At 33.7% G+C, this 15,594-nt stretch overlaps 4 protein-coding genes across 4 annotated transcripts; 2 read left to right on the top strand and 2 right to left on the bottom strand.

The window, feature by feature from the left end:
• The first annotated feature begins 2,999 nt into the window (after positions 1-2,999).
• LOC119639553 (probable dimethyladenosine transferase) lies at positions 3,000-4,363 on the top strand. Its single transcript, XM_038036997.1, has 3 exons — positions 3,000-3,297; positions 3,361-4,073; positions 4,140-4,363. The coding sequence occupies exons 1-3, from the start codon at positions 3,240-3,242 to the stop codon at positions 4,287-4,289; spliced, it is 921 nt and encodes a 306-aa protein (XP_037892925.1). The 5' UTR covers positions 3,000-3,239; the 3' UTR covers positions 4,290-4,363.
• Positions 4,358-6,444, bottom strand: LOC119639552 (general transcription factor IIF subunit 1). Its single transcript, XM_038036995.1, has 5 exons — positions 6,322-6,444; positions 5,374-6,251; positions 5,087-5,307; positions 4,731-5,028; positions 4,358-4,657 (listed from the first exon to the last, which is right to left on the bottom strand). Exons 1-5 carry the CDS (start codon positions 6,343-6,345, stop codon positions 4,447-4,449), a joined length of 1,632 nt encoding a protein of 543 aa, XP_037892923.1. The 5' UTR covers positions 6,346-6,444; the 3' UTR covers positions 4,358-4,446.
• Positions 6,445-6,891: 447 nt separating this feature from the next.
• LOC119639196 (DDB1- and CUL4-associated factor 12) lies at positions 6,892-10,104 on the top strand. The gene is made up of 6 exons (XM_038036466.1): positions 6,892-7,270; positions 7,409-7,561; positions 7,647-8,048; positions 8,391-8,606; positions 8,711-8,899; positions 8,967-10,104. The coding sequence occupies exons 1-6, from the start codon at positions 6,998-7,000 to the stop codon at positions 9,114-9,116; spliced, it is 1,383 nt and encodes a 460-aa protein (XP_037892394.1). The 5' UTR covers positions 6,892-6,997; the 3' UTR covers positions 9,117-10,104.
• Positions 10,105-10,159: 55 nt separating this feature from the next.
• On the bottom strand, positions 10,160-15,543 carry LOC119639195 (GRIP and coiled-coil domain-containing protein 2). Its single transcript, XM_038036465.1, has 5 exons — positions 15,333-15,543; positions 12,209-15,049; positions 11,469-12,145; positions 11,281-11,398; positions 10,160-10,723 (listed from the first exon to the last, which is right to left on the bottom strand). The coding sequence occupies exons 1-5, from the start codon at positions 15,460-15,462 to the stop codon at positions 10,641-10,643; spliced, it is 3,849 nt and encodes a 1,282-aa protein (XP_037892393.1). The 5' UTR covers positions 15,463-15,543; the 3' UTR covers positions 10,160-10,640.
• Positions 15,544-15,594: the final 51 nt, after the last annotated feature.

The raw sequence follows: 15,594 nt of genomic DNA on the forward strand, positions 1-15,594 counted from the left end.
GTTAAATCATTGAGTACAAATATGCGTTTATTCTCTAAATCGGCACAATACATGTAAAGCAATTTATTCAAAAAGGGCGACGGGTATAAAAAAAAAGAAAATATCTACAATTTGCAAGCTATTGCACTTATCGAATTGTGTGTGAATGAGTGAAGTGATCAGGGTTAGATCACTTTCATAAAATGATGCTCGCAATTGAAGGCTACCGTGCGAAGTGTACCTTTTCATGGGAATAAGGTATATAAGATGGTGCTTTAAGTGGTTGTCGGCCCTTAGCATTAAATTAAAAAAACAAAATTTAATTATTTTTCTCACTTGTAGGTTGTAGTCGAAATTTTTTTGAATAAATTGAGAAAGTTTTGTTATTAATTAAAGTTCATGAAAAAAGATATCTTTTCATTTCTAAATGTTACTAAGAAAATGTTGAGTCTAACACTAGGCCCGCGTGTATATAGTCCTTTTGTGATCTACTATGCTTGGTCCGGGAAAAATGTTTCGAACCTATAAACACGAATTCGTTTGTACTCATTATTGGACTAAATAGTGCAGATTGCATACGTTTATCACTTTAAAATCGGGACGTGGCCTATTATTAAACATCCCACACCCATTTCGTTTAATGCAATTATTAATATAACAAACTTTTCGAAATAAAACTCAGTATAGGAAATGATCGAAAAATTGGTCCGATCCAAATCATTTTCAGTAGCTTTGGTTCTTGAGCCAAACGATTTCTGTACACCAAATTTCATCAAAATATCTCATAATTTGCCATATGTAGATTGAACACAAGAAAACAAGCCAGACGCATAAACAAGCTTAGATCGATGCAAAAATTCATTCTGGACCGATTGACATTTCGCACAAACTTAATATACCGTTATGCCGCAAGTGGTGCAGATACACATGCCTGATATTTAATTTCTATCTTTGCATCTTTTTTTTTAAAGAGCACACGATTTCTGATTGATTTGTGAGTGATACATTAATATATAATCCCTAAATGCATTTTCATCTACGAAATTAAAATGCTTGAAAAAATACAATTTTGCTGTGTCGTTAGTTTACATAGAAGAAAATGCATTTCTCTGAACCTTTCTAATACACTAAATTTTTTTTATAATTTTGTAATTTTTTGATTTTTTTCAATTTAATTTTATATAAATTTTTGATCTTCTTCTTCTAATTTTTAGACTTTTTAATTTTTTTTCGTAATATTTTACTTTGTCAAACTTCTTTTTGCACTTGTGAAGTGGTTTTGATTTTTCGCTAAAAGCCGTTAACTGGTTTTGTCCTTTACAGAGTTCATAAAAAAAAATATCATGTGTTAGAATAGAGGGAGGGTATAAGCGTATACAATTCTCAATAATGCGAAAAATGTGAGAATAAGCGTCTGAATTTGTTTACATTTGTTTAAGTATTTGTATAAAAATTGGTGGAGTACGAGAGTAAGCGCATAAAAATTGGCAAAGTACGAGAATAAGCGTATACAATTCTCTCTGGAGAACAGAGTTGCTTTCAATAAATAGTGCAAAAGCACTGTAGCAATTCTGTTAAATGAGAATAAGTGGTGGAAAAAAAACCCAATCAATTCTGTAAAATGACAATTTGCTACGTCTTTTAAACGGAGTGATGTTTCGAAAAAATTTCTTAGAGTTTTCAAAAACTTACTATTTGTAATAAATCAAGACTGCTGTATATTTTATTTGCATTAAACATTATTTACATATTTGTTTTTAAGAAGTTATATAAAAAAAACAGAGTAATTCATTTTTAATTCAAATTAGGTTGTCTTATAAATGACTCACGTCCTGCATTGAATTAATATTGCACGTACTAATGGTAAAGTAACTTCTAGATTGAGTTTGACACGGCTCACTTTCCAAGTCTACGCCCTCCTTTAGATATTCTTCTTGCTCCAGCTTGAAACATTTGTTCATGTACCTTCATAATTATATAAAATATAAAAATATAAAAGAAAAGGAAAATTTTAATAAATATGCATAAACTCCATAACAAATGAAATGAAACTTAAGAACAAGATTGTATAATTTTAGATCAATATCCAAAACCATAAACGAGATTTATGTAGAAATTAACAAAATTGAACAATCTATACATATATAGTCGAAAGTCAACAATTAATATGTTGTAAAATATTGAGAAATAAACCAAAAAAACAAAAATTATATAAAAGTACTCTATACATAAATTAAATACAAAAAAGCGATTTTACGAGAAATAAAATAAAAAACAACAATAAACATATAAAAAATCAACGTGACGTACGTTCATATACAATTCAAATGTCTTCAATTGATCCATGATTATTCATTCCATCTTATCTAAATGCAAAATTTCGTATTTTGTTTAAAAAATAATTGAGTAACATAAAAAATTCAAATAGTAAACAAAACAGTGCAATGGGCATATTGATTTATTGGTAACTTTCGCAGGGCTGCTGTAGAAGAGGAACAAATTGGGGAGTTTTGTAAAAAATGTTGACTCAAGTATGGAAGGCAAAATTGAACATTGCTCAAAGTATAAATAATTTTCAGAAGCATTTTCAACCAACACAACCAAAGGTTCACTTTTTATTGATTCAATAATTTCATCGAATTTGGGGCTGTTCGATATCAAATCGAAGCTTCTCTTTTGATTGGCTCGAGTCGAGAGTTCATCTTTGACCGGTTACGTTTTTGTTACCGAACCAAAGGTTCAATTTTTATTGGTTCAAGAAAGTTATCGGATCGAGAGTTGACTGTGTTTAATTCTACAGTTTTTGTTTAAATGACGCGTGTATGAAACACGTGTATGAAACACGCGTCATTTAGATTGAAATGGCCGAAGACAATAGAAAGTTCGATGTTTAGTTTATGAATTCTGATGAATATTTACTTGATTTGATATATATTTGAGAAATATAAGTATTATAAAGATTGCTCAACGTTCTTTAAAACCGCCTTGCACTCACTATCATGAGTTTCTGTTAATGTCATTTCATTGCATCTCTGCTTGCAACATCTCGATCAGCTGACAAAGAACGAACGAAGAAAAGAAGAGAAAAAAGATAAACATATGGGATAATATGAGATAAACATATGGGATGTTTATGGTCTGGAATAAGACTTAATGCAAAACAAAAAGAACACGCTTTCTGGCGAACATAATTTTTTTAAACTCAGATAAACGAACAATTTTACTGCTACCTTTCCTGCTTGCAAAATTCTTTAATTGATATGCCTAAAGTGAAAAGTGAAAAGCGAAATCGTTTGCATCATGAAGTTCAAAAACAGGGTACTTGTTATAGTTGAATAATTGAAATGTTCATTGCGTGTTCATGGTTTCTCGTTGTACTAGGTATTCTCTTTAATAAGGAATTTGGTCAGCATATATTGAAGAACCCTTTGGTTATAACAAGTATGCTGGAAAAGGCTGCCATTCGCCCCACTGATGTGATATTGGAAATTGGACCTGGTACAGGTAATATGACAATTCGAATGCTGGAGCGTTGCAAAAAAGTGATAGCCTGTGAAATTGATACACGCTTGGCCGCTGAACTTCAAAAGCGTGTGCAAGCCACTCCCATGCAATATAAATTACAAATCCTTATTGGCGATTTCTTAAAAGCAGACCTGCCCTTCTTTGACTTGTGCATTGCGAATATACCATATCAAATCAGCTCACCACTTATTTTTAAATTGCTTTTGCATCGACCATTATTTCGTTGCGCAGTGTTAATGTTTCAACGTGAATTCGCTCAGAGATTAGTAGCAAAGCCGGGAGAAAAGTTATATTGTCGTTTAAGCGTTAACACTCAACTTTTGGCTCGAGTTGACATGCTAATGAAAGTAGGAAAAAATAATTTTAAACCGCCACCCAAAGTTGAATCGAACGTAGTACGTTTGGAGCCAAAGAATCCACCGCCACCAGTAAATTTTACAGAATGGGATGGTTTAACACGCGTAGCCTTTCTGCGTAAGAATAAAACTCTAGCGGCCGCCTTTAAAATTAATTCAGTTTTGGAAATGTTGGAAAAAAATTACAAGTTGCACTTATCGCTAAGGAATAAGGTAAGTAAAGTGGCATGTACAACAGGAAACATGGCGGAAACATGATCTGAGGACTTTAAATTTCAGCCCATTGAAGGAAATTTTAACATGCAGGCAAAAGTTATAAATATATTGGAGAAGGTCAATATGGCGAATACAAGAGCACGTTCAATGGATTTGGATGATTTCATGCGTTTATTATTAGCCTTTAATTCGGAAGGTATACATTTTAATTAAACCAAAACGATGACTATAGTTTGTGTTTATAAAAAATAAAATTATCTTTTTCCTTTTTTAAAAAAAAAGATATGCAATCAATTCTTCTTCTATCTTTCACGTTCCATGTAGCTTTTGCTTGAAATTGAGCATCTTGAGTTTAGTGGGATGTAATTAGTTACTTGTTAACTTTGATGCTTAAATACATTTTCCCTTGTATAGTTTGCTTTACGGGATTGATTTTCTTCAAAATTTGCATCATAGTTTCAACCAGTCGATCGCTAGATACTCCGGTCTTTTTATTTTTAAATTTCGTTAATAACTCTGTAGTGGTCATTGGTTTACGCATAAGATACCGTCTGACAGCTTCTTCTGTGATACCAAAATCACTGTCAATGAAAAAAAAAAAAAAACGAATATCAAAATATCAATCCTGAAATGAATTTTTTTTGTTTAACATACTCTCTGCTGCTGTTTGCATTAACCACGCCAGCAAAGGTTGAAGGCAGGGACGATGCTATTTCAGTTTTGATTCGCTTGGCGGGAGTATTAACTGGACTATTACTGTTCTCAGAAGCTGTTAAATCACCGGGCATGCTGTTCAGTTTGCGTTTGCTGTTATCGCTGCTGAAAGTTGGCGTAGTCGATCGAGAACTATTTTGATTGCTATTAACTTTAGCATTATCTTTTGGATTCTTTTTATTTTTAACAATGTCTTCCTCCGAATCAGTGCTATCTGAACTAAAATCACTTGAGGAATCTGAAATAAGAAACAGTTCACAGATTTTGCAAATTTTCTCCATCATTCTTTTTATCACCTTTCTTGTCATCTTTATTCTTATTCTTATTTTTCTTCTTATCTTTAGTCGTTTCCTCCTTATTTTTATCTTTTTTCTTTTTTTCATCGTCCTCATTGTCGGATTCTTCCGATTTATTTTCTTCCTCCTCCTCTTCGTCCGAGGTTAAAAGTTTACGCAAAGCGTCTTCCTCTGCCACTGATTTCATATCCTTATCGACTTTCGATTCGGGATCAGGTTCGCTTTAACGGAAAAATAATAGCTTTTATATATTCGATTTTTTCGGTCGTATAGGTTTTTAAACTTACTCTTCACTTGATTCGGTGTCATAGTCCATTTCTCGACCTTCTTCATCGCCATCATCAGATTCTTCGAAAGCTTCATCGTCTACATCATGTTTTTTCTTCTTCTTTTCACCTTTTTTACCTATTACGCCCTTTTTCTTTTTCATGCCATCATCATCGCTGTCTTGTTTTTTCGTTTTCTTTCCTTCGTCACTGTCCGAATTCGACTCATCTTCCGAGTCAATCCATTCATCCATTTCACTGATTTTTAACTCTTTAGGCTTTTTATTGCCGCCTTTTATTTTGACTTCTTCAGGGTCTTTTTCTTCCTCTTCGTCGCCCTTCAAACGTTTACGCAACATCAATGAAAAATAATTGATGACCTTTTTTCTTCTAGTAAATTCCTGTTCAGCTTCTTCAGCGGACAAAGATTTATATCGTTGTATGGGTTGAAAGTTATACCATTCATTAAGCGGATAGGCCTCAATGGCACCATCTGGAGCATGTGTGAACACATAAAAAGCAGCATTTTCACTAACTCCACCTTCACGTATACCTTTAAACTTTTTCCCGTTTTTACCACCCACTTTTAAAATCCATGGTTGAGCTTCTGGCCTGTATTTTTTTGCAATTATTCCGAATTTCTTGCGCCTAACTTCTTCACGCAAGTCCCGATTATATTCCGATCCTGCTCCGAATTTTGGCATATCCTCTTCCATACCTTTAAACTCCTTTAAATTATTTTCCCTTTCCAATTTTACTGTTCGCCATTGGGCGAAGTCGACGTTTAGCGTGGCATTAAAACGCATAACATGATGCTTTTTTCGTAAATTTTTTGGTACACGTATGGCGAATTCTTGTACATTAGCTGTTGCCGAGCTGCTGCTGCTGCTGGTTGAAACCTGTGAAGAAAAAACCTTTGTATGTATTATTTTGCACTTTTACAGTTTACAATTATTGATATTTACTTACAAATGCTTTACTTGTTGAAGACATTAGGATTTCTCTAATATTTTCCTAAATATTGTAATTTTTCGCTCGTTACAAAGAAATTTTCGCTTTCAAGAAAAATAAAAAACAAATACATAAACAAACGCATAAGGAGATGACACAACGCCTGCGCGTATACCGTACGCTATTCCATTCATGCAATGGCTTTGACAGAATCTGATGCTTGAAAAGTAAAGCGTACGATCTTGATTTATTCGCAAAAACATCTTTACTTTGATTATCAATGCAGATGGATGTAGCGTCCGTATGCTGCTTAATAAGCGAAAAAATATAATTAAAGTATTTACTAATCATTTTCATTTCGTTAGTTTCATTCTTTTAATTATAAATCTTTATTTATTTGGCATTCACTGTTTACAAAACACATATAGCGATGTAATATTTTCACCTTCAAGCGCATGATGCCCGATACCTATGTTCTGCCCTTTAATTGAAGCTGCGTTTGCAAACATATGTGTGGTAAGTAAAGAATTATCGAAATTCATATGTCTTTTATTGTCGCTCATAGTGCATCTCTACTAATTTTTGATTTGTTGTTTTATTTATGAAGGAAAAAATTTTTCATTTTTAGATCATGAAATTTTTTATTGTTCGGTAAAAAAGTATAATCATTTGCAGTAGGTTTTAAAAGGGGTACATGATCAAAATGTATGGCATGGTAAAAACGATACGAAATAGTGTAGTAGGTCAATATCCTTCATGTCATATTACTAATCGTTTGGAAGAACGAAGAGCAAAGTCGAGAGCTTTACGTCAAGAACGAAGACGGAAGCCAGATAAACCGGATGATTTTGTTACCTACGAAGATTCAGGCAGCGATGAGGAAACGCCTCAGCAACAGGAAGAGATTTTGAATACTTCATATAATATTTGCGACTTTGTACGCAGTCGGGAGAACAACCTATTGGAGGTAATATTTCATTTTTTTTTTTTTTTAATTGCTTTGTCTAAATTGTCGTATTTTTGTTTGTGATGAAGATGCAATTTCTTTTTAACTTCACTTGCTTTAGTTTAAGTGCCCCTTGTTCCATTTTTTCTTTAATTTCAGAGACGAAGTTATAACTTTGAACAGACTACACGCTATGTTTTAACTCATGATATGTTGCGCGAGACCCAAATTAATTTGGGCTATGTTAATAAGGTGTTTTGTTCGAAATGGCTTAGCAATCGTCAAGTGGTTTTTGGAACGAAATGTAATAAGGTATTGTTTGTAAACTCCGCTAGAGAAGTTTTGCTAACTTTTGCTAACTGATTATATGTAATATGCCCTTAATACGGTTTTGCAGTTATTAATTTATGATGTTAATATGCGTAGAGTAGACGCCATACCGACATTGTCCGCCAATCGTGTCAATCATCCGGAAGTGCAAGGTGGATTACACTCTATTGAGATTAATACAAGTCGCAGTTATTTAGCCACCGGGGCGCGAAATTCTGCTGACATAGCTGTATACCGCTTGCCGACCTTGGATCCAGTATGTGTAGGGGAAAACGGTCATCGTGATTTGATTATGGGCATGTGTTGGTTGGATGATCAATTCCTAGTGTCAGGCTCTAAAGACTCTCGATTAGCTTTATGGCGTATTAATGAAGACTATATGGATTTTCCGGACGGTGGCAAAGAATCTTGCCCCACATTTGCGACCATAAATCCCTTGAGCATACGTGACTGTCGGACTGCGCAAAGAGTGAGTTGAATTATTTTACTATTTTATTATTATACGCTATTATTATATTATTCAAATGGTCTGTTATATCGTTCTTCTATAAATGCTGTTATTCTTCTATCCCCTTTATTTTGATGTTTCATCAAGCATGTCAAAATTAACCATTGTTAATTAACAATGTCAAAATTATGCGAAGTTAAGCAAAGATTTAAATTTCTTTATTTATTTATTTAAAAACTTTATCAATTCATTTAATTACTTCCTACAGGGTTAATACTCACTTACGAATTCCTAAGTGAATATTAACGCATGCAAAATTCCATTAAGGAAAATAAAATATGTGCTAAATTTTTTGCACCTTAGATACGTTCTCTTTGTTTCAACAAAGAATTTCGAGAGATTGCTGCGCTATCGTTGAACGGTTATATACATATTTTCAATGCCGAAACTTTTAAGCAAAAATTATCCCGCAAACTACCAAATTGTCAGGACAACGTAAGCATTGCTTATCACTCAGACGGCTTATATGCCATCGGTTGTCGTTCTTACACTATTCTCTTGGACACAAGAACATTACAGGTATTATGAGAATAAGATATGTAGAAAATGTAATAATATTAATAACTTTTAATTAATAATAATTTAATATAGTGGAATTTAATTAATATGAAACGGTTTTTTAGACAATTAAAAAAATAACCTCACGTTATAGTGGTTGCGGCATAAGAGCAACCTCTTTCGAGGGAAATTTACTAACCGTGGGAACCGGTCTCGGTATGTTACTCTTCTACGATATACGGGCCGGTAAATATTTAGAAAGCAGCGTAAATGCCGCACGTACTGTTACATTAAAGTGCAGTAAGGGCATAGTGGTATGTAACCGAAATACAATATATTTTAGTTTATTTGCTTATGGGGTTAAATTTTATTTATTGATAGTATCCCGAAGACGAAATGGACGGATTTAATGTTAAATATGTACCCGCTATTTATACGCATTGTTACGATAGTACTGGTATGCGATTATTTGCTGCAGGTGGACCATTGCCCGCCACTTTGGTGGGTAATTATGCTGGAGTTTGGCAATAATCGGAAATGAAGTCCTAGAACTTGTTTCTAAATTTGTAAGAGACATAAAACTGATTAAGAATTAAGTAGTAAAGTTTTAGTGGAACAAAAACGGGCAATGATGGAGAAGAGGGCGTTTCTACATTTCCTCCAATCCGTTCAAAATTTACTTCCTTTAAATTGCAAATCGTTGATAGCAAGCTTTGGCCTTTTCTTGACTTCAACTATTCAATGAAGACCTATGAAAGCTAAATGAGAGCTAAAATCATATAATCGATATCTTTAATGGCCTACTCTTGGCCTTGATGCGATTTCAGCATTTTTTTGATAGATTAAAATTTATAAACATAAATGAAATCTAATCAAATCGCTTATGACTACTTATAACGCATAAGACGATGAATTGATTCATCAAAATTTTCGTCCGACAAATTTTCTCATTTATATTACAATTTTTATGGAGATGATTTGCAAGCTGAATCCTTCCAAATGTACTCCGATAACGAATGCCGACAAGAATGCTGGATTAAAAATTATTCGCTTCCCCTACACATTAACTATATATCGTTTTAATCACGTTCTTAGCCATTATTTTATTTATTTTATCAACTCGCTATAATGTGAGAAGAAATGCATACGAAGTTCCGGTGTATGCGTTCGGCAATGATACTGAACAATAATTTTTTGAATGAAGTAAGGGCAATGGTCCGAATTTAATTGGTCTGACCATATTCATATTCATTCATTACCATGGCCATATGAAGTGATCGACAATGTCTCTTAAGACAGATTTATTCATATGCAAACCTATTCTACCGTTTTTCAACATTTCCAAACTTTCTATTGCTTTTAAAAACCCCTTTTAAACTCATTGCCATGAATGTCGTATCGAAATTCTTTCAGTTCTTTAATTTTTGCGTGATAAATATACATTAGGATTGGTCGAAAAGTCCTAGGACTTGGGTTTCGGATTTATTATGAAGTCTTGTGATCTTTATTATGCATGTAATTTTTGTTTTATATGTCATTATGTATGCTTGTGTGTATTTATTTATTGCGTAATGTTTGGATTATTAATTATCTTAATTTAGAAGATTTCATATTATACTTGTTATAGTGTTAACGCAATAAGGACCATTTTAGAACCGACCGATGTCTCGGAGAAATTTTAAAAAATATAATAATTTTCAAAAAATTTACAATACAATAATGTGACCTTCGTGTCCTTATGTACATTGCTTTTAAGTCTTTCAAATAGTTACATTTTTGCCGAAAGAAGGCCCTGTAATTGGATAATAGAACTAAAACAATCATTAATTTTATAATTTATACATAAAAACTAAACATTATATATACATAATACGTCTTGATCATGATTGTGTAATAAAGTGTGTATGTTAAGTCAATTTGAGTAATTAAGAGGGGAAAAAAAACAAAAAAAACCATTTAAAATATCGTTGACAAATATTTAAAGAAATATGACATTTTTTTGCAATAAATTTTTCCAAATAAATTCCTGGGCCATACAAGAAGTTCCCTTAAAATCTAATTATTATTAATGTTGCCAGCACCGCCCCAAGAGGGTAGAAAATTCCCCCAACCACTGCGGTGACTGCTATCTGCGACCACTAAAATTAATAAAAAAAATGAAAATTTTATATCGTAAGCAAAAAAAAAATTATCAATACTGAATTGGGTAAATGCATAATTCTCAAGTGCTTGAATTTGCCAATTGAACTAACTTTGTTTTTATCCATATCCATTTTAAATTATGCCGAACGAATGAAATTTTTTAAAATAAAATATTGCTGCGCAAGTTCGGTTGTAAGAGAGCCTGGCAGGTTGGAATAGATGCCATAGAAACTCGTAGAATTTTTTGAATTTGTTTGTAGATTTTGATAATGGAATACATTACTTTTAGTTTATAACGGGTAAGGGCGGATTGATATGCCCAAAATGGCTTTCTAATCTAAAAAGACTATTTCCGCCGATAGATAATTAGAAAGCGTTTACATAGATACCATACTAATTAATTAACTTTATCCTCAAGTTTCTCGTTGCTTGCTTATCAGTTTACTGTTATGTTGGGCCTTTCAGTGTATCCCCGATATTCAATAATTTTAAATATATTTTCAATCTCATTGCGATGGAATTGAAAATTATGCGCACAAATTAATTAAATTACCTTTTTGCCCTTTAGCAACACAGTTCAACATTTCCGTTTCGGTACGACTCAATTTTAAAATAGTATTTAAAACTGGCACTAAACGGATTCTTTCATCGCTATTGTTAAGAGTTAAAAACTGAAAATGATTCCATCAATTTAATGAAAAAACAATTTCAAATAATGTTAATGATAAAATCAACGCATACCTTCATGATAACATTTTTTAAATACTCTGAATTATGCATATGTTGCTGCCTCTCGCTGCAACGTTCTTGGCGACGCAATTCTTCTTTAAGTATATCATTCATTTGTGTGAATTTCGCTAAATCTTGCTCATTTTCTGCCAACAAGGCGGTCAGGTGACGCACTCGGCTCTCTTGCATTTGTAAGCGTTCTTTAGTATCATGCAAGTCCAGTTGCAACAAACCGATTGGATTATTGTCCGATTCAGAAATTTGCCTTTGATTATTTGTAAGCAAAGTTTCGCTGTTAATAGCATTAATGGGTGTATTTAGAAGCTCATCTAATGGCATGAAATCATGTTGGCCCCGTTTTTGATTCGAGGAAGCATTAGAAATCTTACGAGAAGCGGCGAGAGTAGCTAAAGCCTCTTCAGAGCCTTCCGCGTCTTCCCGCTCCATAAGAAGGAAATCAATTTTGCTCTGCTCGCCCGCTTGCAACATATCAGCCAAGGGCGGCGGAGCTTGGGTTTTCGAAGCACCTATAGACGGCGTGACTCGTTGATTAGCATTCATTTCCTTATGCAATTGCTCGATTTGTTTTTTATGAGCGATAACCAATGACTGAATTTGTTCTTTATGACACTCATTCACTGTTTCTATTTGTAAACGATGCTGCTTTAGAATCTCATGTTGCTGCTGGGCTAAAAAATATGAGAAGAAGTTTATGAAACATTTACATAAAACGAAAATAAAGAAAAATCAACCTTTCTGTTGCAATTCTTGGGCCAAAGATTCATTTTGGGCCCGCGATTCCTCGACAATTTCCATTAACTCTTTGCAACGCTTTTGCAAACTAGCCTGATCGTCATTAAGCAGCTCATTCTGTTTCTCGGACATTTCTAATTTTGTATTCAATGTCTGTACAGTCGTTCTCAGTTGATGTTCCGTAGTTCGCGACATTAACAACTCCTCCTCCAATTCTTTTTCCTTAGTAATATCGCGAGTTTGATTTTTTCTTAAGACAGCCTGAGCCTTGACTTTATAATCCAAATACTCGACACGTAAATCTTCGGTAGCTCTCTCCGCCGTTTTTAAACGTTGCTCGGTATTAAACAGAATTTCTTGCGTAGCTCTGAACTGATGCATTAATTCTTCCTTTTCGGCGGACAAGGCATTCAAGGCTTTATCATGTTGGCTGGCTGCTGCAGACAATTGCATACGGGCAGATTCAAATTCCAATTTTAAATTCTCAACATCGTGTTCTAGACTTTTACTTGCATCGAGAGCCTGCTGTTTGGCATAAACCATGTCTTTTAAAGTTTTTTGCAAATGATCGATTTGCTCTTTTAATTCTTGGGAATGGTTAATTTCGGACTCCTTAGCGGATTCTAATAAATGTATTTCTTGACGCAACTGCTTAATTGTGGTTTCCTTAGTAATAAGTAAATCTTGCATTTCGCTTAGTTCGGTAGTGCGTGCTGCCAATTTAACGGAGACATCTGTCAATGACTTTTCGGCCGCCTCAATTTCCAAATTTAAAACGTTTGCCTGCTTTCGAGACGAACGCAATTTTTGATTCTCCACCTTTAGAGTATCCACCTGTTTCTGCGCCTCTAACAATTGCTGCTGAACATTATCCATTTCCGTTTGTTTCACATGCTGTTGATGGTTGAAGTCTTGCTGCATTTGTGCTTGCTTCGATTTATAATTAGCTAACTCCTCTTCTAAGTCTTGATTTAAAGCAGTTTGTTCCAACAGTTTCTTTTTAAATTTGGCCGCCAAGCTCCTGACTTTTTGATATTTATCTTCGAAAGAATCTTGCTCCTCTTTAAAGCACTGCAACTCTTCGCCTTTCGATATACTCGATGTAGATAAAAGATCGCTTTGATTATCTTGATCCGGGGGACTGGTCTGTGTATAAGTTTTAAGAGTTTCTAATTCATTTCTAAGTACACGCACTTTCTCCTCATTAAGAGATGAACAATTTTCTAAACTTTCCATTTTTTGTCGAGCATCTTCAACTTCAGACCTTATTGCCTTTAATTGTGCCTGCTTATCATCGAGTTCCTTTTCTTTAAAAGCTAGCGCCTCCTGTACTTGCTGTAATTTTTCAGAGTTCTTCTTCAGATCGACCTGCAATAGCTGGCAGTCATTTTGCTGACGCGAAATCATATCGCCTCTCGCTTTTAACGCTTCATTCAATTCGCGCATTTCATTCAACAATTCCGTGTGTTCCGTTTCCTTCTTTTTATACGAACAACGCAAATCTTCCAACGATTTCTGAGTGCTGGATAATTTTCCATTTAAATGAGCACAACTTCTTTCCAATTTTAATACATTTTCCGCTAAAGATTGTTTTTCAGCTTCTAGTTCGTCCAGTTTGCAAATTAAATTAAGTTTATCTTCTTTTAAATTTTTTAACTTTTCCAGTAATTCTTGGGTGTCTTTCTCCTCGCTTTGGAACTTTTGTTGTCCTTCCATTACCTGTTGATATTTTTCCTCTAAGATTTGTAATTCCGACTGCTTGAGTTCAAATTCTTCTTGAGCTTTTACGCTTAAATGCTGCATTTCATCTAATTTTTTAAAAATTCTTCCATAATTTCCATTCTCACTTTGTGATATGTTTAATAATCTTTGCAGTCTATCGTTTTCTAATTTTAGTAAAGTTTGATCTTCCTGCACCCTTTCTGCTAATCGAGATATTTCTTCCAATTTTAAAACAGATCGCTTAATGGCCTCGAATGGTTTTTGATGTTCGCTTAAGTGTGCGTCGATGGATATTTCCTGCCGACCCAAAAGGCGCACGTTCTCTTCCTGAAGTTGTTTGTGTTCTTGGCAAGCTGTTTCACTCAACTCTAATAATGCATTAAGTTTTTTCATCGGAATTAAATGATCTCCTTCCCAGGGACTTTTTCCTGATATTCGTAACAGTTTTGCGTTTTCCGATTTCAAAACGTTAAACTCTTTACACAATAACTGCGAAGCATGGATAATTTCATTTTGCCACTGGGACACTGAATCCGCATATTCATGTTGCGTTTCCAACAAGACTCTTTTGCATTCTTTTAACTTTTTCAATTTTCGTAGCACTTCAATAAACCGATCTTTCATATTTTTAAATTTTTGCTTTTGTTCATTATTGTTTTCCTTCGTAAGTTCATATAACTGTTTCAGTTCTTGCAATGATTTACTGATTTCTACGTTTTCCTGCTGCAGAATCTCATTTCTAGATTTGGCTTGCTGCAGTATGCCCACTTCATCTTCTAGCAATTCTAAATGTTGTTTCTGTTCATGACCCAGAACATTTATTTGTTGCATGTGTTGTTCCATTCGCTGTAAATCCGCTAAAAGTGAATCATTATCGCCGCTTAAACGCTGCAATTGACGTTTAACGCACTCATTCTCGATAGATAGTTTTTCCAACGCTTCCACATCCATTCTACGCTGTTTTTGAAGTTCTGATACTTGATTCGTTAATTGAAGTTTGTTTTCTGTATAAGACTCTACCATTTCTTTCATGGTCAATAAAGATTTCTTATCGGCCTCCTTTTGGGTTTCATGTTGTTGCAATAATTCCTTTAATTTACGATTTTCTTCAGATGATTCTTAAAGTTAAATGAAAATAAAATAGAATTTTGCATTGACCTTATTGTCAATTATAGTAATATGTTTATATAGTGAGTCTCATTAATATTGGGTTTTTTCGTTTGACAAAAACTAAACGCTTATTATATCTAATCCTACTTCTTCTGTTATTCAGCAAATTAATAACCGAAAATTCGCTGCGATGTGTACAAAACACCCAAAATTTTCATATGTTTGGACAATGGACTAGGTTTAATAAGCAAAAAAACCCAATACTAAGGAGACTCACTGTGCATTATTTACCATCTTTAGCCTGCTTAGCTTTCTTCGCTATAATTAATAAACTTTTATATTTATTTATAATTTCCTCTTTAGTTAATAACTCTAAAGTTAATTTCTGTTGTTGTTCTGTTGTTGCCATTTTTTCATCCATGGTTAAGCGCTCTTATAAGAGTCGTGCTTTGCGTCTTAAAAATTAGTTAAAATTAAAAACACAACACTTGATATTTTAATTATGTTTGTTGAGTTTTCTTTTATAATTTCTATTTACGTTGCCAATCACTTA

The sequence above is a fragment of the Glossina fuscipes genome, unplaced genomic scaffold, assembly GCF_014805625.2.
Source record: "Glossina fuscipes isolate IAEA_lab_2018 unplaced genomic scaffold, Yale_Gfus_2 112, whole genome shotgun sequence".
Classification (NCBI taxonomy): Eukaryota; Metazoa; Arthropoda; class Insecta; order Diptera; family Glossinidae; genus Glossina; species Glossina fuscipes.

Excerpts from the sequence above, each read along its gene's own strand:
- LOC119639552 (XM_038036995.1), bottom strand. The coding sequence starts at position 6,345 with ATGTCTTCAACAAGTAAAGCATTT. Across the intron at positions 5,029-5,086 it reads GAATAAAGATGACAAGAAAG|ATTCCTCAAGTGATTTTAGT; the intron begins GTGATAAAAAGA and ends TTCTTATTTCAG. Across the intron at positions 4,658-4,730 it reads AATGCAAACAGCAGCAGAGA|TGATTTTGGTATCACAGAAG; the intron begins GTATGTTAAACA and ends TTTCATTGACAG.
- LOC119639195 (XM_038036465.1), bottom strand. The coding sequence starts at position 15,462 with ATGGATGAAAAAATGGCAACAACAGAACAACAACAGAAATTAACTTTA. Across the intron at positions 11,399-11,468 it reads TAAAAAATGTTATCATGAAG|TTTTTAACTCTTAACAATAG; the intron begins GTATGCGTTGAT and ends AATCATTTTCAG. Across the intron at positions 10,724-11,280 it reads TGTTGCTAAAGGGCAAAAAG|TGGTCGCAGATAGCAGTCAC; the intron begins GTAATTTAATTA and ends TATTAATTTTAG.
- LOC119639196 (XM_038036466.1), top strand. The coding sequence starts at position 6,998 with ATGATCAAAATGTATGGCATGGTAAAAACGATACGAAATAGTGTAGTA. Across the intron at positions 8,049-8,390 it reads ACTGTCGGACTGCGCAAAGA|ATACGTTCTCTTTGTTTCAA; the intron begins GTGAGTTGAATT and ends TTTGCACCTTAG. Across the intron at positions 8,900-8,966 it reads AGTGCAGTAAGGGCATAGTG|TATCCCGAAGACGAAATGGA; the intron begins GTATGTAACCGA and ends ATTTATTGATAG.
- LOC119639553 (XM_038036997.1), top strand. The coding sequence starts at position 3,240 with ATGCCTAAAGTGAAAAGTGAAAAGCGAAATCGTTTGCATCATGAAGTT. Across the intron at positions 3,298-3,360 it reads TCATGAAGTTCAAAAACAGG|GTATTCTCTTTAATAAGGAA; the intron begins GTACTTGTTATA and ends TCGTTGTACTAG. Across the intron at positions 4,074-4,139 it reads ACTTATCGCTAAGGAATAAG|CCCATTGAAGGAAATTTTAA; the intron begins GTAAGTAAAGTG and ends TTTAAATTTCAG.